Genomic DNA, 21,851 nt, shown 5'->3' on the forward strand with positions numbered 1-21,851 from the left:
ACAAACCACATGAACGAAAACCACAGTTTACTCTCATCTAAGTAATAATATATGTCACGTGTTTTAATATATAAGTTTAAAAATTTCAAAGTTAAAAACATATTATTTAATTTTTTATTTAATCAGCATATTATACGAATTTCTAACGTAGTATATGTATATACGAAGAGAAAAGTAATAATAAATCAAACTGATTACTAATTAAAAAAATAATATTTTTATTACATCTTTAAAGGTAATTGAGAAAAAATGTATACTCTATAATTATCAATAGTCGAATCTTTTTAAATGAATTCACGTGATTTACTTTCCATGCATCATTAATTTGTCGGTTCATAAGGCGGCATCGGACAAGGTTGCTAAACATAATAAAACTTGTTTGGGCATCGGGCAAGGTTGCTAAACACAATAAAACTTGTTTGGAGAATCAAAATGTATTTATCCCCTTTGTCTTTAAGACATTTGGTTTCTTAGCTCTGGATTGCGTGGACCTTTTGAACAAAGTTCAGAAAGTCGTGCATATTAATTTGTCGGCCCATAAAAATTGAAACTTTATTTTTAGCAGCATTAAGTTTGTTATTCAAAATGGGGTTGCGACACAGCTTGTTGCCCGCTTACCTGCCACTTTATCATAAATCATTACTGAAAATATGTTTCTTTATTTTGAACTTTTAACTTGTTTAATGTTTTGAAATGATTTCACTTGATTTGCTTTCCCATGTAACATGTTTCATTATTTTAAATTATGTTAAAACCCATGTATTATATTAATACATGGTTTGAATAAAATATATTAAGTAGGTATTAGATAATAGGTAATAATTAATGATTTATTTTTTTTTGGGTGGGGTGGGGGTGATTAGGAGTGGAAAACAAATCTTACTATACTATTAAAACAAATGAGACTGTCTCCACATGGTCCTTCTCTATTGGTCAATTCCTTTTGTTTCCAAATATATCTTATACTTCTTTAATTTTCTTAACAATTAAATAAATCAAAAAAAAAATTACTAATAATTAATGTAAGCATTTAACTTTAAGTTTCAAAACCAGCTTTATAATAGTATATTGTTTCAACTTTAATACTCGGTTTCCTTCATATTCAATTCCTTTTAACCTAATCACCCAAAATCCTCTTTCAATAAGCCATTATTTTACATCGATCCTATGATGATTTCATTAGATCCTGAAAATGTAATCGACACCGGAGTTTGGCTAAATAAGCGTGATCGACGATAGCGTAAGGCTCCATTATTTGAAGACAACGATTGATTTGATTAGATCCGGCAATTGATTTCACTAGATCCATAACGAAGTACATTTGCTCAGCATGTGGAAGTATACTGTTAATCATATCTTCACATTCATGGTTGTTTTCCCGACAATCGAAGTTTTTTCGGGTTAGTATGTTTAATGTTTAATTCTTAATGTTAATTGATATGTTTCCTACGTTTAATGTTTAATGTTTAATTGATTCCAAATTTCAATTTATGTTAAAAAAAATTACTTGTATTTTAGATTATTAACCTAGGTTAGTATTTTACATTCTTAGGTTAGTATGTTTAATGTTTAATTTGTTAATTGATATTGTTAATTGATATTTTTCATATGTTTAATGTTTAATTGAATCCAAATTTCAGTTAAAGTATATCTTAAATTTTATTTATTTGTATTTCAGATTATTAACCTAGGTTAGTATTTTACATTCTTATGTTAGTATGTTTAATGTTTAATTGTTAATGTTAATTCATATTATTAATTGATATGTTTTCTATGTTTAATGTTTAATTGATTTCAAATTTCATTTATAGTATTTGTTAAATTTGGAATATTTGTATTTTAGATTAGTAACTTAGGTTAGTATTTTACATTCTTAGGTTAGTATGTTTATATTCAGTTTAATGTTTAATGTGTAATGTATATGTATGTTTAATATTTAATTTAATATATAATGTTTAATTGAAATTGCATATATACGATTCAATATAAAAGATCTTAAATACTGATTACAATTTAAATTTTGAAGTGATCATTATTTGGCTTATTTTTAGATGTATTGTGATTGATTTGCATTTATTTATATCATTACTAGAACCTAACAACTTTTTGCGAATTTAAATTTAAATTCAAAGTCAACTTAATGTGTCTAATTTATAAACATCAATTATAATATAATATAATTTATATTAGTTATTATTATTCGGTTATACAAAAATCTTTATTAATTACATTCTCTAAATTTACTATATTTATTATTCGGTTATACAAAAATCCCTAATTATATTTTTTAAATTTACTATATTTATTACTACCAATATAAGTTTACACCAATTATCAAAGATCCCTAATTGTAATTCCTAAATCTAACTATATTATTAAAGCAATAGGCTTTAAGTCCATATTCCTCTTCCTATTGGTTGATTCTCATACTTTCCATGTATATCAATGCCTTCTCTAATTTTCAACTTAATAAAATAAATCAATAATATATTAAAATAAGATTCATCAATGTTGTTAAAGTATTATCTTTCCTCTTTCATTTAATGTCTAATTTTTCATTTTAAATATTCTAATTAATGTAAAATTTTAAAATCGTAGCTATAATTGAAAACCAAATATTCAAAATTTCATTTTGAATATTTTATTATTTTTGGTTGATTTCATTCACCACCTTTGTTAATTTTTTAGATAATATATAATATATAATTTAGATAATTATTAGATATTTCATCAATATAAGAGATTACGGATTTAATATATAGATTGCAGATAATATATATAATATAGAGATATTACCGATTTAAAATATTAAAATTTTGTTAAAATATTATATTTATTTAAATTTATCAAATTCATAAAGTTGTAAAGGTTTGTACCATTTATGTTAAATTTAGGAAAGGATGACCAATTTGATTAAGGAAATGGTTTAATTACAGAATTTGTAAATTTGAATTAATTATTATATATTCTTTGAATGTAATTAATTAGTAATTTTGAATTAATTATTGTACAAATTCTGGTGTCAATTCGAATGTAAATTTAAATTAATTAACAATATTAAACACCACATAAAGAAGCATGGGTTGGGTGTGGAGGGAGGCAAGGGAGGTTAGGAGGCCGAATAACCCCGGAGAACGTTCAGAACCTACCAAGGAAACCTCATTTTTTGTTTCCAATATTCCGGATGGTGCTAATAAATTGGATTTGCGGAATGCATTTAAACACCTTGGGGTGATGTCGGATGTTTATGTTGCCCGGAAGAAAGATGTCGGAGGGAACTTCTTTGGGTTCATTCGGTTCAAGGGAGTAAAGGATATTCAAGAGCTCCTGGTGGGATTGAACGAGGTTAAAATCTTCAATGCCAAGGTCTCGGTATCGGTGGCGTTGTATGACAAGTCCCACAAGAAGGTGGAGGAACAACCAAAGGATAGAGGGGTGGAATACCATAGACAGCCACATGCTCACCAAGCTTATCGAGTTCAGGGAACGGCTGGCCTAAGGAGTGGCGTTTCGTATGCAGAGGCGGTGGTAAGTAAGGGGGAAAGTTGTAATGGAGCTGCAAAGAAGGTGGTGACCTTGGATAGTTCAAATAGTTGGTTCCCATGCCATTGTAGGGGGAGATCGGTGATGGTTGTTGCAACAGATGTAGTTGCTCTATGTAATTCTAGAGCGCTATTGTGTGAAGCAGGTTTCCCGGATGCTGCAGTTTCGTACGTAGGGGGCCTGAGGGTTATCTGAATCTTTAAAGACCGCGATCAGGCAAACAAGTTTTTGTTGTCTAAAGCTGCGATTTGGGTGAAATACCTAAAGGAAGTGGCCATTTGGAACGATCAAGAAATCCCGTTAGAAAGGGTAGCGGAATTGAAAGTGATCGGTCTCCCGGTTTTGCTCCGGGATAGCAGTAATATTAATAAAATTGGGGCCTTGTTTGGAAATGTTATTATACCATCCGAGTTCTCGTGGCAGGACTTAAATAACTCGGATGGATCTTGCTACGTCCTTACATCGATTGGGAAACGAATTGAAGAAGAAATACAAGTACAGTGGAACGGGAAGTTTATTTCGGTATGGGTGGTGGAAGGGCTGGATTCCAAGTTTTGTCGACGAGTCATTCCATCATGATAGTCTGGAGACGGCTTATTCTCCGTTCGTTGGAGAAGTTCGTCCGATGGAGGGTATTGTTACCGGAGATTTGGAGGATGGTGAAATTAGGGAGGTTAGCGCAGGAGTTTTGGCCGAGAAAGAAATTCCCGTCAATATTGCGACAACTGTCCGACGAGAAGGTGAAAAGGTGCATAATTTTGATCAGAATGCTATTCTAGGTAACGTGCATGGAACTAATGTTTCTTGCATGGGGAATCAAAGTAATAATGACATGTGTGGGGCCAAAGAGTTGCATGCTGAGGCTGGGGATATATCCTTGGAAGTTGAAGTAAATGTTGGGGAGGTGGAATTCGATTTGAATGGGGGTCCAAAGAAAAGGATGGTGGGCCTAATGACTCAACCAGTGGGCCTCATTCACCTTTGGGCGACCCGAATATCACTCTCTCAAGAAAGAGACCCAGGAGATTTAGAAGCCCACGAGCAGATAGTCCATTAGATGTTATTTCAGGGGGTCCATGTTCTAATTCTTCTTCGATACTCTCTTTTCCAAATCTAGATATGGAGACTTCTACTGGAGTCTATGAGGACTCCGATGGCCATGGCCCAGGCCATCAGGCTGGGATGTCGCTAGACCGAATGGAGACAGAGGACGAGGTTGATGGTAACATTCCTAGGATGGATAAGGATGAATTAGAGGTGGAGCTTACGGTGAAGGTAGGGGAAGTTCTGGGAACTGATTTGTCAGCACATATAGATCTGGTGAGATCAGCAATTCAAGGTGTCGGAGGCCAAATCGGTAATCAATGAATATGTTATCTATTAATATAAGGGGGGTGAACGAAGTCAGAAAAGCAAACTGGGTTCGTGGCATAAGAACTAGTTTTGGGGTTCACTTTGTGGCGCTTCAGGAAACTAAATTGGGTAATTCTGCTTGGTTTCAAGTTAGTAGGTTCTGGGGTAGATCGTTAGTCGAATTCGATTTGGTGGATGCGGTAGGACAGTCGGGAGGGTTGATGAGTTTTTGGGACCCCACTTTTTTTCTTAAGGATGGGGTCCTTAAACATAGGAGGTTCCTGCTTATTAGTGGTATTTTGAAAATTTCTGGAACCCGTTTAAATATTTTCAATGTCTATGCTCCTAACGACCCCGGAGAGAGACGTAGACTGTGGTCGGAGCTCTTGTAGGTTCTGGGCTCTATCTCCGGTTTGTGTGTTCTGGTTGGGGATTTTAATGATGTTCGGGAACCTTGTGAAAGGAGGAACTCGGAGTTCGTCGCTTCTCATGCAGAGGCTTTTAATGAATTTATTTATAGGGCGGACTTGTTGGAATACCAGATGGGTGGGGGTAATTTTACGTATGTCTCAGATCATGGGGCGAAATTAAGTAAGATTGACAGAGTGTTTGTGTGTATGGGGTTCATGTCTACTTGGCCTCTTGCCTCTTTTACTGTGTTGGCAAAAGGTTGTTCGGACCATAGACCGCTTCTTTTGGCTCTGATGGCTTCTGATTTTGGTCATATTCCATTTCGGTTTTTTAGTTCTTGGTTGGACCTTCCCGGGTTTGTGGACTTCATGGAGTCTCAGTGTGATCAGTTTAGGTTCTTCGGGCCGCCTGTTTTGGCCTTGTCTATAAAACTAAGGTGGCTCAAGTTTCGTATTAAAAAATGGTTGGACCGTACTCGGATGCTTAAGGAGGGGGAGTACAAAGAGAACAAGTCCAAGATCAAGAGGCTTGAAGAGCTTGCGGAGTCCCGTCCTTTGACCGAATATGAGCTTGATATTAGGGCTGGTTGTATGAGAATGGTAACTGAATTTGAAAAAACTTCACAGAAAGATATTCAGCAAAAATCCCGTGTGCGGTGGGCCATAGATGGGGATGAAAATTCTTGTTATTTTCATGGGGTTCTGAGGATGAACTTGAGCTCAAATCGACTCCATGGTCTGTACAAAAATGGAGTGTGGACTTCAAATCTAATGGAGTTGAAAGAGATGGTTTTTGACTTTTTCTCTTAAAAGTTTAAAGAACCTTATACTTCTAGGCAGAAATTGTCGTGCCCCAATCTCAAACGACTGGCGGATTGGGAGGCAGAAATGTTGGTACAACCGGTTACGGGTATGGAGATTAAAGAGGCGGTTTGGGAGTGCGATGGGGAAAGAGCCCCAGGACCGGACGGATTTAACTTTAAATTTCTAAAACGGTTTTGGGGTTGTGTTCAGGGGGATTTCATAAAATTTTTTGATGATTTATTTAATTCTACCACTTTTAGTGTGGGCAGTCTGTCCTCCTTCATTACCTTGCTTCCTAAGGTGAAAGACCCGAACACGTTGGGCGATTTTAGACCGATTAGTCTAATTGGGACTATTAATAAGGTGATTTCTAATGTGCTTGTTGTAAAGTAATTTCGGTAGAACAATCAGCATTTTTATCAACCCGAAGCATTCTTGATGGCCCGATGGTTCTTAATGAGATGGTCTCTTGGTTAAAGAAATCCCATCAGAAAGGTATGTTTTTCAAAGTTGATATAGAAAAGGCTTTTGATTCTTTAAGCTGGGACTTCCTTGATTCGATCTTGGAACAAATTTCCCGGCTCTTTGGAGGAGATGGATTTCGGCAATTCTTGCTTCTAGTCGGGCGTCGGTCCTTGTTAATGGGTCACCGACTAGTGAGTTCCAATGTTTTCGAGGTCTTCGCTAAGGTGATCCTTTGTCTCCCTTCTTATTCATTATTGCTATGGAAGCATTATCGGGTATGTTGAAAAAAGCGATAGATTGCGGTATCTTTAATGGGTTGCGGTGCGGGATTGATGGTCCAATGTTATCTCATTTTCTTTACGCAGATGATGTTATTTTCGTTGGTTTATGGGATGTTGCAAATGCGGAGAATTTATGTCGTATATTAAGATGTTTTTATTTGGTGTCAGGCCTAAAAATTAATATGTCTAAAACTCGGGTCTATGGAACGTGTGTACAACCAAGTGAAAGAAGACAGTTGGCGGAGAGAATTGGATGTGAAGAAGGGGTGTTCCCGTTTATTCACCTTGGGTTACCAATTGGTTGTAATATGAATCTTATTAAGTCATGGGATCCGGTGGTCGAACTTTTTAGAAAACGTTTATCGAATTGGAAAGGTAAGAACCTATCAGTTGGAGGGCGGATTACGATCCTGAAATCAGTTCTTAACTCTCTTCCAACATACTACTTTTTGTTGTTTAAAGCTCCAAAGGGTGTGTTAGAAAAACTGGATAGGATAAGGCGAATGATCTTTTGGGGCGGTTCAGAAGAGAAAGCAAAGATAAATTGGATGGCTTGGGATAAAGTCATCGCTGCTAAGAAATATGGTGGCTTGGGGTTCGGTTCATTAAGAGACACGAATTTCGCTTTGCTTGCGAAATGGTGGTGGAGATTCAAATTGGATAGAGACGGGCTTTGGAGGAGGGTAGTTTGGGCAATACAACATAATTCACACTCTTGGCAGGCCATTCTGGCTAACTTTTCATTAACGGGGCCGTGGAAGCATATAGTTAGCATTTCATCTCATTTGGTTGAGGCAACAATCAATTTGCACGATCTTATTCGGGTCTCGATTAAAAATGGGGGTGGTGCAAGGTTCTGGCTTGATACTTGGTTAGGAGACAACCCGTTTTACTTAAGATTCCCTAGACTGTTTAATCTTGATGAAGGAAAAACGTGTGGTGTGGCCGATAGACTATGTATTATAGATGGTGAGGTATGTAGTACTTGGAACTGGGTGAGCTAAGACAATTATTACTGGCTTGTTCTTCGGTTGCTTTTGAGGAGGGTGGAGATTTGTAAAAGTGGTTGTTAGATGAACATAATGGGTTCACGGTTCGAAGCATGAAACTTAAACTTGCTGAATTTGTTGGAGTGGTTCCAGATTATCTTTTCAAATGGAACAACTGGGTCCCGTTGAAGGTCGGAGCGGTTGCGTGGAGGGATGATATGGAGCGGCTTCCGGTAAGAGTTTTGTTGGCGAGGAGGAACTTGATCCACCATTCAGTTATGTGTCCGATTTGTGAAGAAATTGAGGAAACAACTGACCACTTATTCGTTTCTTGTGGTCTGGCCCAAATGATATGGCAAATTATCTCGCAATGGTGTAAAATCCCGAGCGTTTATGCATTCAGGTTCCGGGACTTATTGGACATTTGAAGGGGTATGCACCCGCCTTAACATCGAGTGGGACGGGTCAACCCACAAGACATAGACAAGAGGCTTGAAATCAGGATGTCATGAAGACACAAAGCCAAAACCTATGCGCAAGCGCATAAAACATCTGCGCATGGCCTTGCGCATGAAACATCTGCGCGTGACCTATGCGCATGAAACATCTGCGCGTGACCTATGCGCAAGCCAAAACCTATGTGCAAGCACACAACACACACATTTAGTGTGAGAATAAAAAGAAGACCTTGCGCATCCCCGGGATAGGTGCATAAAGGCAGCGCGTAAGCGACACACAACAACTGAGACAATAGTCTTATCCAAATCAGGATAAGGACAACCATGATTGTACTCATCAGACAACCTTCCAGAAGGTATCTTTTAAGGAATAAAGAATGTGCTGATGTTGACAGCTGCCAATGAAGGGTGGACAACTCAGCAAAGCCCATGTGCCACCGCGTGATGGCACATGGGTCAGGTGAAATACCTTGGTCAGAGAATAATCAATGAAAAAGCACCAGGTGTCCTAAGTACACGTGGCGCGAAGCAATAGGTGGAGGCCAAAAAGGCCCTAATTGGGTCTGAGCCCAATCATTGGAAACCCTAATACTATAAATACCACACCACCTCCACAGTTGCAGGCAAGAAAATATATTCTACGTCCTTTACTCATTTTTACATTCTGATTATCCTCTCCTACAATATCTTATTCTCACACCGGAGGGTTACCCCAAAGAGGACCCCTCTGTCCCTTTCTGAGGGGTAAGCTCACGGTGCTGTTCGTTTTGTAGGTGGAAGAACTCGTATCTAGGAAAACCATCGGTGATATAGCACACTCGTACCTGAGGAACGTTGATCGTATTCAAGTAAGTCGATCCACGCTTCTTCATTGGCGCCATCACCTGTTACAACGGCAACAAAACCACTATTTCATCAGTTTTCTCTCTGAAAATCTTCACCATGGTTTCCGGTGTTCGAAACAGCGATCAAGTTCTGGAGGATAATGAGCTTGAGGATGTTAATGAGGGACATCAGGTTCTGAGGGCGCCGCGTGACACTGCGCGCACCACCAGTAACCATCCCTTCAACACAACACCTCATGGTCAAACTGAAACTCCCCCAGACGATCTCACGTTCCAAAATCTGACTGGTACAAAACAAAAAGGACCAATAGGCCCGGAAGTTGAAACCAATGACCCTAAAGAATGGCTCATAAATGAACAACGGCGTTTAATGGACAAATACAATGAGTTGGTAAAGCACAAAAAGTTAGGCGATTTAACATAAAGGCTCGCATTTGATAAACAAACCATTCAGGGACAACAAAAAAGACGCGCGCGCTGGAAGACGGTCATTCTGTTCACACCGAACAAGCTGATATTAGTGATGAGGAAGAGGTGCACAGCATGAAGAAGACGCGAGATACTCATGCAGGAGGTTCACAGCTTCGCGCACACATGCACATAGCACCTGGAGCCAAAGCCGATATGGATCTGTACACACCGTACAACCCACCAGCGAGAGGGCAAGTGGACGTAACCACACCATACAGGCCAGCCATCTTGGTGAAGCATTCAAAATTCACTGAGCGCATCGCGAAGGCTCCCATTCAGCACAAAACCAAGATGCCAAGTGGTTTGGGCAAGTACGACGGCACAACAGATCCAGACGATTTCTTACAAGGTTTTTACAACACTGGAAACCTAGAAAGCTGGACGATGCCAACATGGTGTCACATGTTTGCTCGCTGCCTCACGGGCGCAGCGCGTGTCTGGTTCGAAAGCTTGCCGACTGGACAAATCGATGGGTTCGAAGAGCTATTGGAGAAGTTCCAGGCTCACTTCGTACAGCAGCGCAGACACACGCGCGACCCCGATGACATCATGCACTGCGTGCGCAGGAATGATGAAACCATTGAAGACTACATAACCCGTTTCAATCAGGAATCTCTTGCAATTGGAGGTATCACTGAGCAACTCTTGCGTGTGGCCTTTATACAAGGTGCGCGCAGTGATCAACTCCGCAGAGCTCTAGTGAGCAGAGATGGCATGCCAACCACTTGGGCCAAGCTAATGGAAGCATCGCGAGTCTTCGTGCGAAATGAAAAAAAAATTGCCCAAGATAGAGCAAGAGATAGAGGGCATCAAACAGAAGCGCCGCGCAGCAATGAAAGGAGGGGCAAACAGAACTCCGTATGGTCCAGGTTGCAACAAACCAGTTTTTCTCCCGCAGAAAAGCAGGCGCAACCAAGTTCACCCCAGCCCCAAAAAGACATTCTTAATCGCGGAGAAGGTGACAAGAAGGAGGGCGGCAGAGAGCCTAATAGACCTCTACCAAGAATATGGACTCCCCTCACCAAAACGCCCTCGCAAGTGTTAAGTGTGACATCTGACCCGATCCGACCCGACCCAGGTACCCGTTTCTCTGACCCGATCTCTTTCTTTTATGATTTAATATTTATTTATACTTATATTTTACTTTTTAATAATAATAATATATTTTCCTTCCCGCCTCTATCTCTCTCTTTCTTTCCGCCGTCCCGTCCCTCTCCTTCTCTCTTTCCGCCTTCTTTTCCCTCTTGTCGCCGTCCCGCCCTTAAGCCTTGTTTCCCTCTTTTTCTTCTAACTCTTTTGTTCCTTCCCGCCTAAGGTTGTCTGCGCAGCTCCACGCGCCAGACCCCTTACAAGGAAGCCTGCGTGAAGACCATCTGTTCCTGCGATACGCGAGACGAACTCTTCTCGCAGCGCGCTAAGTATCGTAGTTCATCCCTCGACGCGCGAAGAATTATAGTTCTTCCCGCGGCGCGCTAGGAATTTTAGTTCCTCCCGCGGCGCGCTAAGAAATGTGATTCTTCCCGCGGCGCGCTTAGAAATGTAGTTCTTTCCGCGACGCGTTAAGGTTAGTTCTGTCTGCCTTCGCGCTCGCGCTCTCTTGACCTTCTGTGTCTGCCTTCGCGCCTTAGCCTTCTCGCGCTAAACCCTTTGAGTTTTCTTCTGTTGAATCTAGCCGTTTGCTTTTGTGTTGTCTTATCTTTTGAGCTGTTGACCTAATCTGCTTATGTCTGAAAAACCACTTTTGGCGCAGCATGCGCACCAACCCCATTGGTTGGCAGAAAAAGTGACTGACATTATCTTTTGAGATCTGCTTTTGCCATGCTTGACCAGTACCTTTATCTGATCCGCCCATGCTTTTTACTGTTAACCTGTCAGCTTTATCTTGCCCCCTGCAGCTGCCATATCTTTTGATATCTTTTGCTTTTGGAATCTTTTGCTTTTTGAGATCTTTTTTCCCTTTTCTAGGGATTGTGTTCCCTAGGGTTTCCCTATAAATAATAATAATATTTTCATAACACTACACACACAAAACACTTAATCTCTCCTGTTCTCTTGCCCCTTGCTCTCTCTGCCGTCTTCCTCTCTGCCTCCGTCTTCCTCCCTGTTCTGTCCTGCTTTTCCGGTAATATATATATATTATATATAATAATTTACTTATTAATTATGCTAACTTATAATCAAGACTTAAAACAAATCATTAAAACGATAATCTTATTTATAGGTTAACTTGTGCTTGTTTAAAGTTGGTTCTTGCTTTATCTTACACCGCATCGTTTATCAAGTGAGTAATCTCGTACCTAATCCCTTTTTGCTTTTAATGTTTTGGGATGTTCATGTGTTCATACAAACTTAGAGTCTTAAACTTGTTTATGAACTTTAGTCGCGCAGTATCCCATGTGTTGAGGACGTAGACTTGGCTGTTTATTTGTATGTGTGGATCATTAACCGTCTTGTCGGTCTATTCCGCAGTTTTCATGGTACCATTAGATGAACACGGGAGAACTATCGTTTATGATTTTCTCTTTTGTTTACACATGCACAGTTTGTCTTGTTTGTGAGCTCAATTGTGAGCACTGGCAGTCTTATGAATCTTAGAGTTGGTCCCGATCAGATTACACCCTTGTTGAAAACCAGACATACACATGTTGCGCGCAGATTTATGATTATCTATGTATTGTATTAAACTTGATTTCTCACCAACACGCAAGTGTTTGACGTTTATTTTAACACATGTTCAGGTTTGCAGTAGCTGTTTTGGAGCTTGTGGACACATAGGAAGTTTCTTTATTTTGGACCTAGATTAAAATGTATCAAGACAAGTTATTGCTGTTCGAATATTATGATTTATAATATATTGATTTATGATGATTTATGTTATCTTGTGTTTACCCTGCGCGTGCGCGAATGAATGTATTTATTAAATATTGACACCCAATAGTGTCACGAGTAATGAAACAATATGTGGCGCCCCGATGTATAATCCGCCTTTGGTCGGGGTGTTACAGATTGGTATCAGAGCTCGTTGACTTTAGGATAGGTGGTTAGACGTAACGGCCTAGAATACCTAAGAGTCCCTTCTCGCGCATGAGAGAAATCTCATGTTTGCGCGCTTATTGTTAATTACTCGTTGTTTATGAATATGCTCGCGCTTGCGCAGTATATGATTTTATGTTTTATTTCGCGATATTTCGATTTTTGTTGAATTTCGATTTTTATTGATTTTTCTTACATATTCGTTTGTTGGGTTTGAAAATCCGAAAAGTCATGGTGATACATGAATAGTTGATTTTCAATTTCCATTTACGATTATGTTCTGAGGTTGGAGACTTGAAAAGTCATGGTGATACATGAATTGTCACTCTCCAATACTCATTTTCTTGTATATTTTATATTGAAGATTGAAAAGTCATGGTGATACATGAATCGTCAATCTCCAATACTCGTTTGCTCGTATATTTTAAATTGGGAATTCGGAAAGTCATGGTGATACATGAATTGTCGATTCTTGATTCGAATTTGTTACCTTTATTAAGTCTGCATTTAGGGTCATTTATTTTACTTTAACTTTTGACAGTAACTGACTCCGCGAAACCAAGCTTTATAAGATTAAAACTTTGCGTTAAAACCAAGATATTAACTAAAATTAAAATTTTTATAGAATGCCTCCGCTATCTCGCCGATTTCAGATAAGAGAAGCCTCGCGCATGCGTAGACAGCAACGTTCCCAGGAAATGGCCGCCGCAATAGCCCAAGCCTTGAGCCAAAACAATACCTCCGGTTATAACATTAAGTCCTTTAACGCGGGTAACCCTCCAAAGTTCACAGGCCTTGAAGGAGCCACCGTGATGCTCCAGTGGCTTGAGAAAATAGAAAACACTTTCCTCCACACCCAATGCCCCTCAGACAGACGAACCCTATATGCTTCCAGTGTCCTGGAATCCAGAGCGCTTACATGGTGGAATGGAGTAGCTCATGCGCGTGGCGCAGAAGCTGCTTCCAGCATGCTCTGGGAGGAATTTAAGGATCTCTTGACGCGAGAATTCTGCCCTCCCAACGAAGTTAAGCGCCTGGAGGAAGAATTTTGGAACCTGAAGCAATACAGTGGAGAAGCGCACGAGTACGCGACGCGCTTCCATGAACTAAGCCTGCTTGTCCCTCACCTTGTTACCCCTTCCCGCCGAGCCATAGAGAAATTCCTTGGGGGTCTCCCCATGGAAATTCAAGATTCTGTATGGGCCAGAAACCCAGTAACCCTCTCTGACGCCATTGAGTTGGCCGCTGTGCTCAGCGACAACCATGTCAGAGCAGGAACCCTGTTCCTGCGGGGAACAGAAAAGACCAAACCCACCAAGACTGCCCCTGAACCCGCAGAAACCAAACCTGAACCCTCACACCATAACAACCCGAAACGTAGGCGCAGACAAGCCTATGCGCTTACCAGCCCACCCATGGTCCAGCAACCCATCTACCAACCCCCAGTTTATGCGTCTAACCCTCTGTCAGCCTACCCAACACCCCCTATAGTCCACAACTATGCCTTAACCAATCCAGCACTCCCTGCCCCGCCAACTAAGAAACATTACACAGGAAACCATCCCTTTTGCCCAACCTGTAGATTTCACCACCCAACCCAAACCCCGTGTCGACTTTGTAACCGATGTGGCCGTACTGGTCACACTGCTGAGAACTGTAGAGTCCTTCCCGCCAATCCAATTGCGCCAACACCACCAGTCTACCCGCAGAACCCACAACCAACCTACCAAAACCCACGACCCAGATCGTGCTTTAACTGCGGTGATCCCAGTCATTTCCGGAACGCGTGCCCGAGACTACAAGTTCAGATTACACAAGCGAATCCGGTGAACCAGATTTCGAACCAGGCGACGCGTGGACGAGCTTTTAACATAACCGCGCACCAAGCGCAAGCGAATAATGACGTAGTTAATGGTACATTTTTGCTCAACGGATTTTATGCTTCTATACTTTTTGATACTGGCGCCGATCGAAGTTTTATCTCTCGCGCCTTCGAGCAGAAGCTTGCGCGACCGCGCAGCGATTTAAAAGAAGATTTTTCAGTTGAATTGGCTAATGGTGAAATTATTTTAATTAACTCAGTGATTAAAGATTGTACGCTTAATCTTAACGAAAACGATTTTCTGATTGACCTCATCCCCATGCCTCTTGGAAGCTTTGATGTTATCATTGGTATGGACTGGCTCTCGAAGAATCGCGCCGAAGTTATTTGCGCCAAGAAGTTGATTCGCATACCTCGAGAAAATGGTGATCTTCATATCTACGGCGAAAAACCCTCCAGTGGTCTTAAACTTATGTCTTGCGCCGAAGCCCAAAGACTCATGCGGAAGAAGTGTATTGCATTTCTAGCCCATGTGGTTAAACCTGCTGAAGAAAAGAAGCTTCGCGATATCCCTGTTGTGCGTGATTTCCCTGAAGTTTTTCCTGATGATCTTCCTGGTATCCCTCCCGCTCGTGAAGTCGAGTTTCGTATTGATCTTGTCCCTGGTGCTTCCCCCGTGGCTAAATCTCCTTACCGTCTTGCGCCCGCTGAGATGCAAGAATTGGCCAGCCAACTTCAAGAGTTGACTGCTAAAGGATTCATTCGCCCTAGCTCTTCGCCCTGGGGTGCTTCGGTGTTGTTCGTTAAAAAGAAAGATGGATCGTTTCGCATGTGTATTGATTACCGCGAGTTGAACAAACTCACCATTAAAAACCGGTATCCCTTACCGCGTATTGACGACCTCTTTGATCAACTCCAAGGTGCCTCTTGTTTCTCGAAGATTGATCTCCGCTCTGGCTATCACCAGTTGCGCATCCGCGATGAAGATGTTCCGAAGACTGCTTTTCGAACTCGTTATGGCCATTTTGAATTCTTGGTCATGTCCTTCGGTTTAACCAACGCACCCGCCGTTTTCATGGATCTAATGAACCGGGTGTGTAGGCCTTTCTTGGATAAATTCGTGATTGTGTTTATCGATGATGTTCTGGTGTATTCTAAGACCAAGGCCGAGCACGAGCAACATCTTCGGTTGGTGTTGCAAAAGCTTAGAGCTGAGCAACTCTATGCTAAGCTTTCCAAGTGTGAATTCTGGTCTGATGAAGTACAGTTTCTTGGTCATGTTGTAAACAAGATGGGTATTCATGTCGACCCATCCAAGATTGAAGCAATCAAGAACTGGTTTACGCCATCCTCTCCTTCTGAGATCCGTTCCTTTCTGGGCTTAGCTGGTTACTACCGGCGATTCATTTCGAACTTCTCGAAGATCGCTTTGCCTTTAACAGCTCTAACGCACAAAGGTAAACCGTATATTTGGGGCTCGAAGCAAGAAGAAGCCTTTCTGATGCTCAAGCGTTTGTTGTGTGAAGCTCCTGTTCTTGCGCTACCTGAGGGTAATGATGATTTTGTCGTGTATTGCGATGCATCCAACCAAGGTCTCGGTTGTGTTCTTATGCAACGAGGCAAGGTTATCGCTTACGCATCAAGGCAACTCAAGGTTCATGAAAAGAATTATACAACTCACGATCTCGAACTTGGTGCAGTTGTTTTTGCCTTGAAGATCTGGAGACACTACCTTTATGGTACTAAGTGTATCCTTTACACCGACCATAAAAGCCTTCAGCATATCTTTGATCAGAAGGAACTTAACATGAGACAACGCCGATGGAACGAACTCATCAGCGATTACGATTGTGAGATCCGGTATCATCCTGGTAAGGCTAATGTGGTAGCCGATGCGCTCAGCCGAAAACCCTGCCAGCTTAACTGTATCTTGCCGCGCACGCAGCTTCACTTCGCGCCGATTCAAAGCAACCTTGAATCGCGTATTCGTGACGCGCAGCGCGCATCCATCAGTAATGGTAACCTTCGCGCCGAGTTAGCGTGTGGCGCGGAAGCACACTTTGTCCCTAATCTGAGTGGAATTCTCTGCTATCTCAATCGCATCTGGATTCCCTTTGATGAGAATCTTCGCGCTGATATCCTGAGTGAAGCGCACAAATCTCGGTATTCTATTCATCCTGGCGCTGATAAGATGTACAAGGATATGCGCATTACTTATTGGTGGCCCGGTATGAAAAAGGATATTGCTGTGTTCGTAGCTAGATGTCTGACTTGTTCTAAAGTAAAAGCTGAACACCAACGCCCATCTGGTTTGCTCGAACAACCAGAAATTCCTACGTGGAAATGGGAATGTGTAGCGATGGACTTTATTACCAAGTTACCTTTGACAGCAAGCAAACATGATAGCATTTGGGTAATAGTGGATCGATTGACTAAGTCTGCTCACTTTCTGCCCATTCGTGAAAACTACCGTGTTGAGCAACTCGCGCAGCTTTATGTCAAGGAAATTGTCTGCCGCCATGGTACTCCTTTGAGCATCATATCCGATCGCGATGGCCGTTTTATATCTCGCTTTTGGAAATCTCTCCAATCTGCGCTAGGAACTCGCTTGGACATGAGTACGGCATATCATCCCCAGACTGACGGTCAGTCTGAGCGAACTATTCAGACTCTTGAGGATATGCTCCGATCTTGTGTTCTTGATTTTGGAGGTAATTGGGATTCACACCTGCCTTTGATTGAGTTCTCTTATAATAACAGCTATCATTCCAGTATCGGTATGGCCCCATTTGAAGCACTTTACGGTCGTAAGTGCCGCTCCCCGATTTGTTGGAGCGAAGTGGGTGAAACTCAAATCACAGGACCCGAACTTGTTCAAGAGACAACCGATAAAATCGCCAAGATCCGTGATCATCTGCTGACTGCTAGAAGCCGACAGAAGAGTTACGCAGATCGCAGGCGAAAGCCTCTCGAATTTCAAGTTGATGATCTTGTTCTCCTCAAAGTGTCGCCTTGGAAAGGTGTTGTCCGCTTTGGGAAGAAAGGTAAGCTTGCTCCTCGTTATGTTGGTCCATTCAAGATTCTTGCGCGTGTGGGAAAAGTTGCCTACAGACTTGACCTGCCGCCCGCGCTCAGTAATGTGCATCCAACGTTCCATGTATCCAATCTCAAGAAGTGTTTAGCTGACGAGAACCTTCACATTCCTCTTGATGAAGTTCAAGTTGATGAATCTATGCATTTCGTTGAGAAGCCTGTTGAGATTATGGATCGCGAGGTAAAGCAAACCAAGCGCAGTCGTATCCCTATCGTGAAAGTTCGTTGGGAGTCCAAGCGCGGAGCCGAGTTTACATGGGAAAGGGAAGATCAAATGAAGATCAAGTACCCGCACCTGTTCTCTGCGCAACCTACTTCGAGATAAATTTCGGGACGAAATTTCTTAAAGTAGGGGAGACTGTGACATCTGACCCGATCCGACCCGACCCAGGTACCCGTTTCTCTGACCCGATCTCTTTCTTTTATGATTTAATATTTATTTATACTTATATTTTACATTTTAATAATAATAATATATTTTCCTTCCCGCCTCTATCTCTCTCTTTCTTTCCGCCGTCCCGTCCCTCTCCTTCTCTCTTTCCGCCTTCTTTTCCCTCTTGTCGCCGTCCCGCCCTTAAGCCTTGTTTCCCTCTTTTTCTTCTAACTCTTTTGTTCCTTCCCGCCTAAGGTTGTCTGCGCAGCTCCACGCGCCAGACCCCTTACAAGGAAGCCTGCGTGAAGACCATCTGTTCCTGCGATACGCGAGACGAACTCTTCTCGCAGCGCGCTAAGTATCGTAGTTCATCCCTCGACGCGCGAAGAATTATAGTTCTTCCCGCGGCGCGCTAGGAATTTTAGTTCCTCCCGCGGCGCGCTAAGAAATGTGATTCTTCCCGCGGCGCGCTTAGAAATGTAGTTCTTTCCGCGACGCGTTAAGGTTAGTTCTGTCTGCCTTCGCGCTCGCGCTCTCTTGACCTTCTGTGTCTGCCTTCGCGCCTTAGCCTTCTCGCGCTAAACCCTTTGAGTTTTCTTCTGTTGAATCTAGCCGTTTGCTTTTGTGTTGTCTTATCTTTTGAGCTGTTGACCTAATCTGCTTATGTCTGAAAAACCACTTTTGGCGCAGCATGCGCACCAACCCCATTGGTTGGCAGAAAAAGTGACTGACATTATCTTTTGAGATCTGCTTTTGCCATGCTTGACCAGTACCTTTATCTGATCCGCCCATGCTTTTTACTGTTAACCTGTCAGCTTTATCTTGCCCCCTGCAGCTGCCATATCTTTTGATATCTTTTGCTTTTGGAATCTTTTGCTTTTTGAGATCTTTTTTCCCTTTTCTAGGGATTGTGTTCCCTAGGGTTTCCCTATAAATAATAATAATATTTTCATAACACTACACACACAAAACACTTAATCTCTCCTGTTCTCTTGCCCCTTGCTCTCTCTGCCGTCTTCCTCTCTGCCTCCGTCTTCCTCCCTGTTCTGTCCTGCTTTTCCGGTAATATATATATATTATATATAATAATTTACTTATTAATTATGCTAACTTATAATCAAGACTTAAAACAAATCATTAAAACGATAATCTTATTTATAGGTTAACTTGTGCTTGTTTAAAGTTGGTTCTTGCTTTATCTTACACCGCATCGTTTATCAAGTGAGTAATCTCGTACCTAATCCCTTTTTGCTTTTAATGTTTTGGGATGTTCATGTGTTCATACAAACTTAGAGTCTTAAACTTGTTTATGAACTTTAGTCGCGCAGTATCCCATGTGTTGAGGACGTAGACTTGGCTGTTTATTTGTATGTGTGGATCATTAACCGTCTTGTCGGTCTATTCCGCAGTTTTCATGGTACCATTAGATGAACACGGGAGAACTATCGTTTATGATTTTCTCTTTTGTTTACACATGCACAGTTTGTCTTGTTTGTGAGCTCAATTGTGAGCACTGGCAGTCTTATGAATCTTAGAGTTGGTCCCGATCAGATTACACCCTTGTTGAAAACCAGACATACACATGTTGCGCGCAGATTTATGATTATCTATGTATTGTATTAAACTTGATTTCTCACCAACACGCAAGTGTTTGACGTTTATTTTAACACATGTTCAGGTTTGCAGTAGCTGTTTTGGAGCTTGTGGACACATAGGAAGTTTCTTTATTTTGGACCTAGATTAAAATGTATCAAGACAAGTTATTGCTGTTCGAATATTATGATTTATAATATATTGATTTATGATGATTTATGTTATCTTGTGTTTACCCTGCGCGTGCGCGAATGAATGTATTTATTAAATATTGACACCCAATAGTGTCACGAGTAATGAAACAATATGTGGCGCCCCGATGTATAATCCGCCTTTGGTCGGGGTGTTACATTAAGCACAGAGAATGTCCAGTTTAAAAACCCCAGGCCATTACTCCATAAGGGACCACCGAACAGTGGCAAATATTGTGAGTTTCACAAATCCACAGGGCACAACACCGATGCATGCCATCATTTGAAGGATGCGATCGAAAAAGATGTGAAATCAGGCAAGTTGGCTCACCTGGTAAAAAATCCAAGACCAGAGAACGAACAACCAGACGGAGCCTCAGCCAGTAAAAAATTCAAAAGAATCTGTGTAGCTGAAGGAAGAAGGCAAGGGCAAAGATCGAGGAAGAGAAGCGCGCAAATCCAAGGGGATTGGCGCGAGCAACAAGTAATCTTTCCAAGAATCAGAGGAGGCCCGTCTATCAGCAGTCCTCTAGTCATCACTGCACACATCGCTCATTATGAGGTGTCAAGAGTCCTGGTGGACACCGGTAGTGAGTCAGACATCATGTATGAGCAATGTTTCAGGAAGTTGGATCCAGCAGACCAAGCAAGGCTCGAAGTTGTGAGTGCACCAATCTCGGGTGTCGCAAACGAAATTATTCACCCCCTAGGTCAGATACAATTCGAACTAACTATGGGGGATGAGAAGCACAAGCGAGCTGAAATTGTCAACTTCCTGGTCTTGCCCACCACTTCATGCCATAGTATGATCTTGGGTAGAGGAACGATTGCCCAATTCAACGCCATACCGTCACCAGCGCATGGCGCGTTGGGGTTCCCAACACCAACATGAGTAACATTTGTGTACCGAGATCATTTATGCGCAGTAATAAGTATACCTCGAGAGGGGAGAATGAAGCTTCCAGTGGCAAACAACGCGCCAGAGGAATGGATTCTCAACCCAAAATTCCCAGAACAAACAATCACAATCGGAGCTACTATATCAGATGACACAAGAGTGAGAATGAAAAGATTGCTCACAACGTATATGTCAGTCTTCGCGTGGCAACATTCTGATATGACTGGGGTTCCGCGAGACCTGGCGCAGCACTCTCTCAACACATTCAAGTCCGTGGAGCCAATTGCTCAAAAGAAAATAGTCATGGGAGACGAGAAGACAAAGGCCATGAATGAGCAAGTAGAAGATCTACTGCGCGCGAATATCATTCGCCCAATACGATATCAAACATGGGTAGCCAATCCTGTGATGGTAAAGAAGAGCAATGGGTCATGGAGAATGTGCATTGATTTCAAGGACCTCAACAAGGCGTGTCCAAAAGATTGTTACCCCCTCCCAAACATTGACATAAAGGTGGACTCTGTGGTGCCATTTAAGCTCAAATGTTTCCTGGATGCCTATAAGGGCTATCACCAAATTCAAATGGCACCACAGGATGAAGACAGGACTGCTTTCAGAACTGACAAGGGTGTTTTCTGTTACACAAAAATGCCCTTTGGTTTGAAGAATGCAGGAGCCACTTACCAAAGACTCATGGATGCAATTTTCAACGAGCAGATTGGAAAAAACTTAGAAGTCTACGTGGATGATTTGGTGATTAAAAGCAGGGAGGAAAAACAAATGCTCAAAGACATCGAAGAAACCCTTCGGCGCTTAAGGAAGTAAACATGAAGCTCAACCCGAGCAAATGCACATTCGGCGTGGAAGAAGGGAAATTTCTCGGCGTAATGGTCACCAAGGATGGTTTCAAGGTGAACCCAGAGAAGGTGGAGGCTATCCTCGGCATGCCCTCACCATCCACCATGAAGGAAGTTCAAAAGTTGAATGGTAGATTGGTATCAATTAACAGGTTCCTAGCAAACCATGCAAGCAAATCTACCCCATTCATTAACACATTGAGAAATTGCTTAAAGAAAAGCCAATTCAAGTGGACGCCTGAGGCCGAGCAAGCTTTCAGTGAGATAAAAGAATGTCTGATAAATCTGCCTGCGCTCACAGCTCCACTACCTGGTGAAACTTTAACGTTGTACTTGTCAGCAGGAGAGCGCGCCATTGGCGCAGTATTATTG

General features: G+C 41.7%; 1 protein-coding gene across 1 annotated transcript; it reads left to right on the top strand.

Annotated features, from left to right (window-relative positions):
- Positions 1–5,438: 5,438 nt before the first annotated feature.
- LOC143587835 (uncharacterized) lies at positions 5,439–6,116 on the top strand. Its single transcript, XM_077069008.1, has one exon. It carries the CDS (start codon positions 5,439–5,441, stop codon positions 6,114–6,116), a length of 678 nt encoding a protein of 225 aa, XP_076925123.1.
- Positions 6,117–21,851: the final 15,735 nt, after the last annotated feature.

Source organism: Bidens hawaiensis, unplaced genomic scaffold (genome assembly GCF_021521415.1).
Source record: "Bidens hawaiensis isolate Kalapana, Puna unplaced genomic scaffold, B.hawaiensis_p1.1 tig00035898_1, whole genome shotgun sequence".
Classification (NCBI taxonomy): domain Eukaryota; kingdom Viridiplantae; phylum Streptophyta; class Magnoliopsida; order Asterales; family Asteraceae; genus Bidens; species Bidens hawaiensis.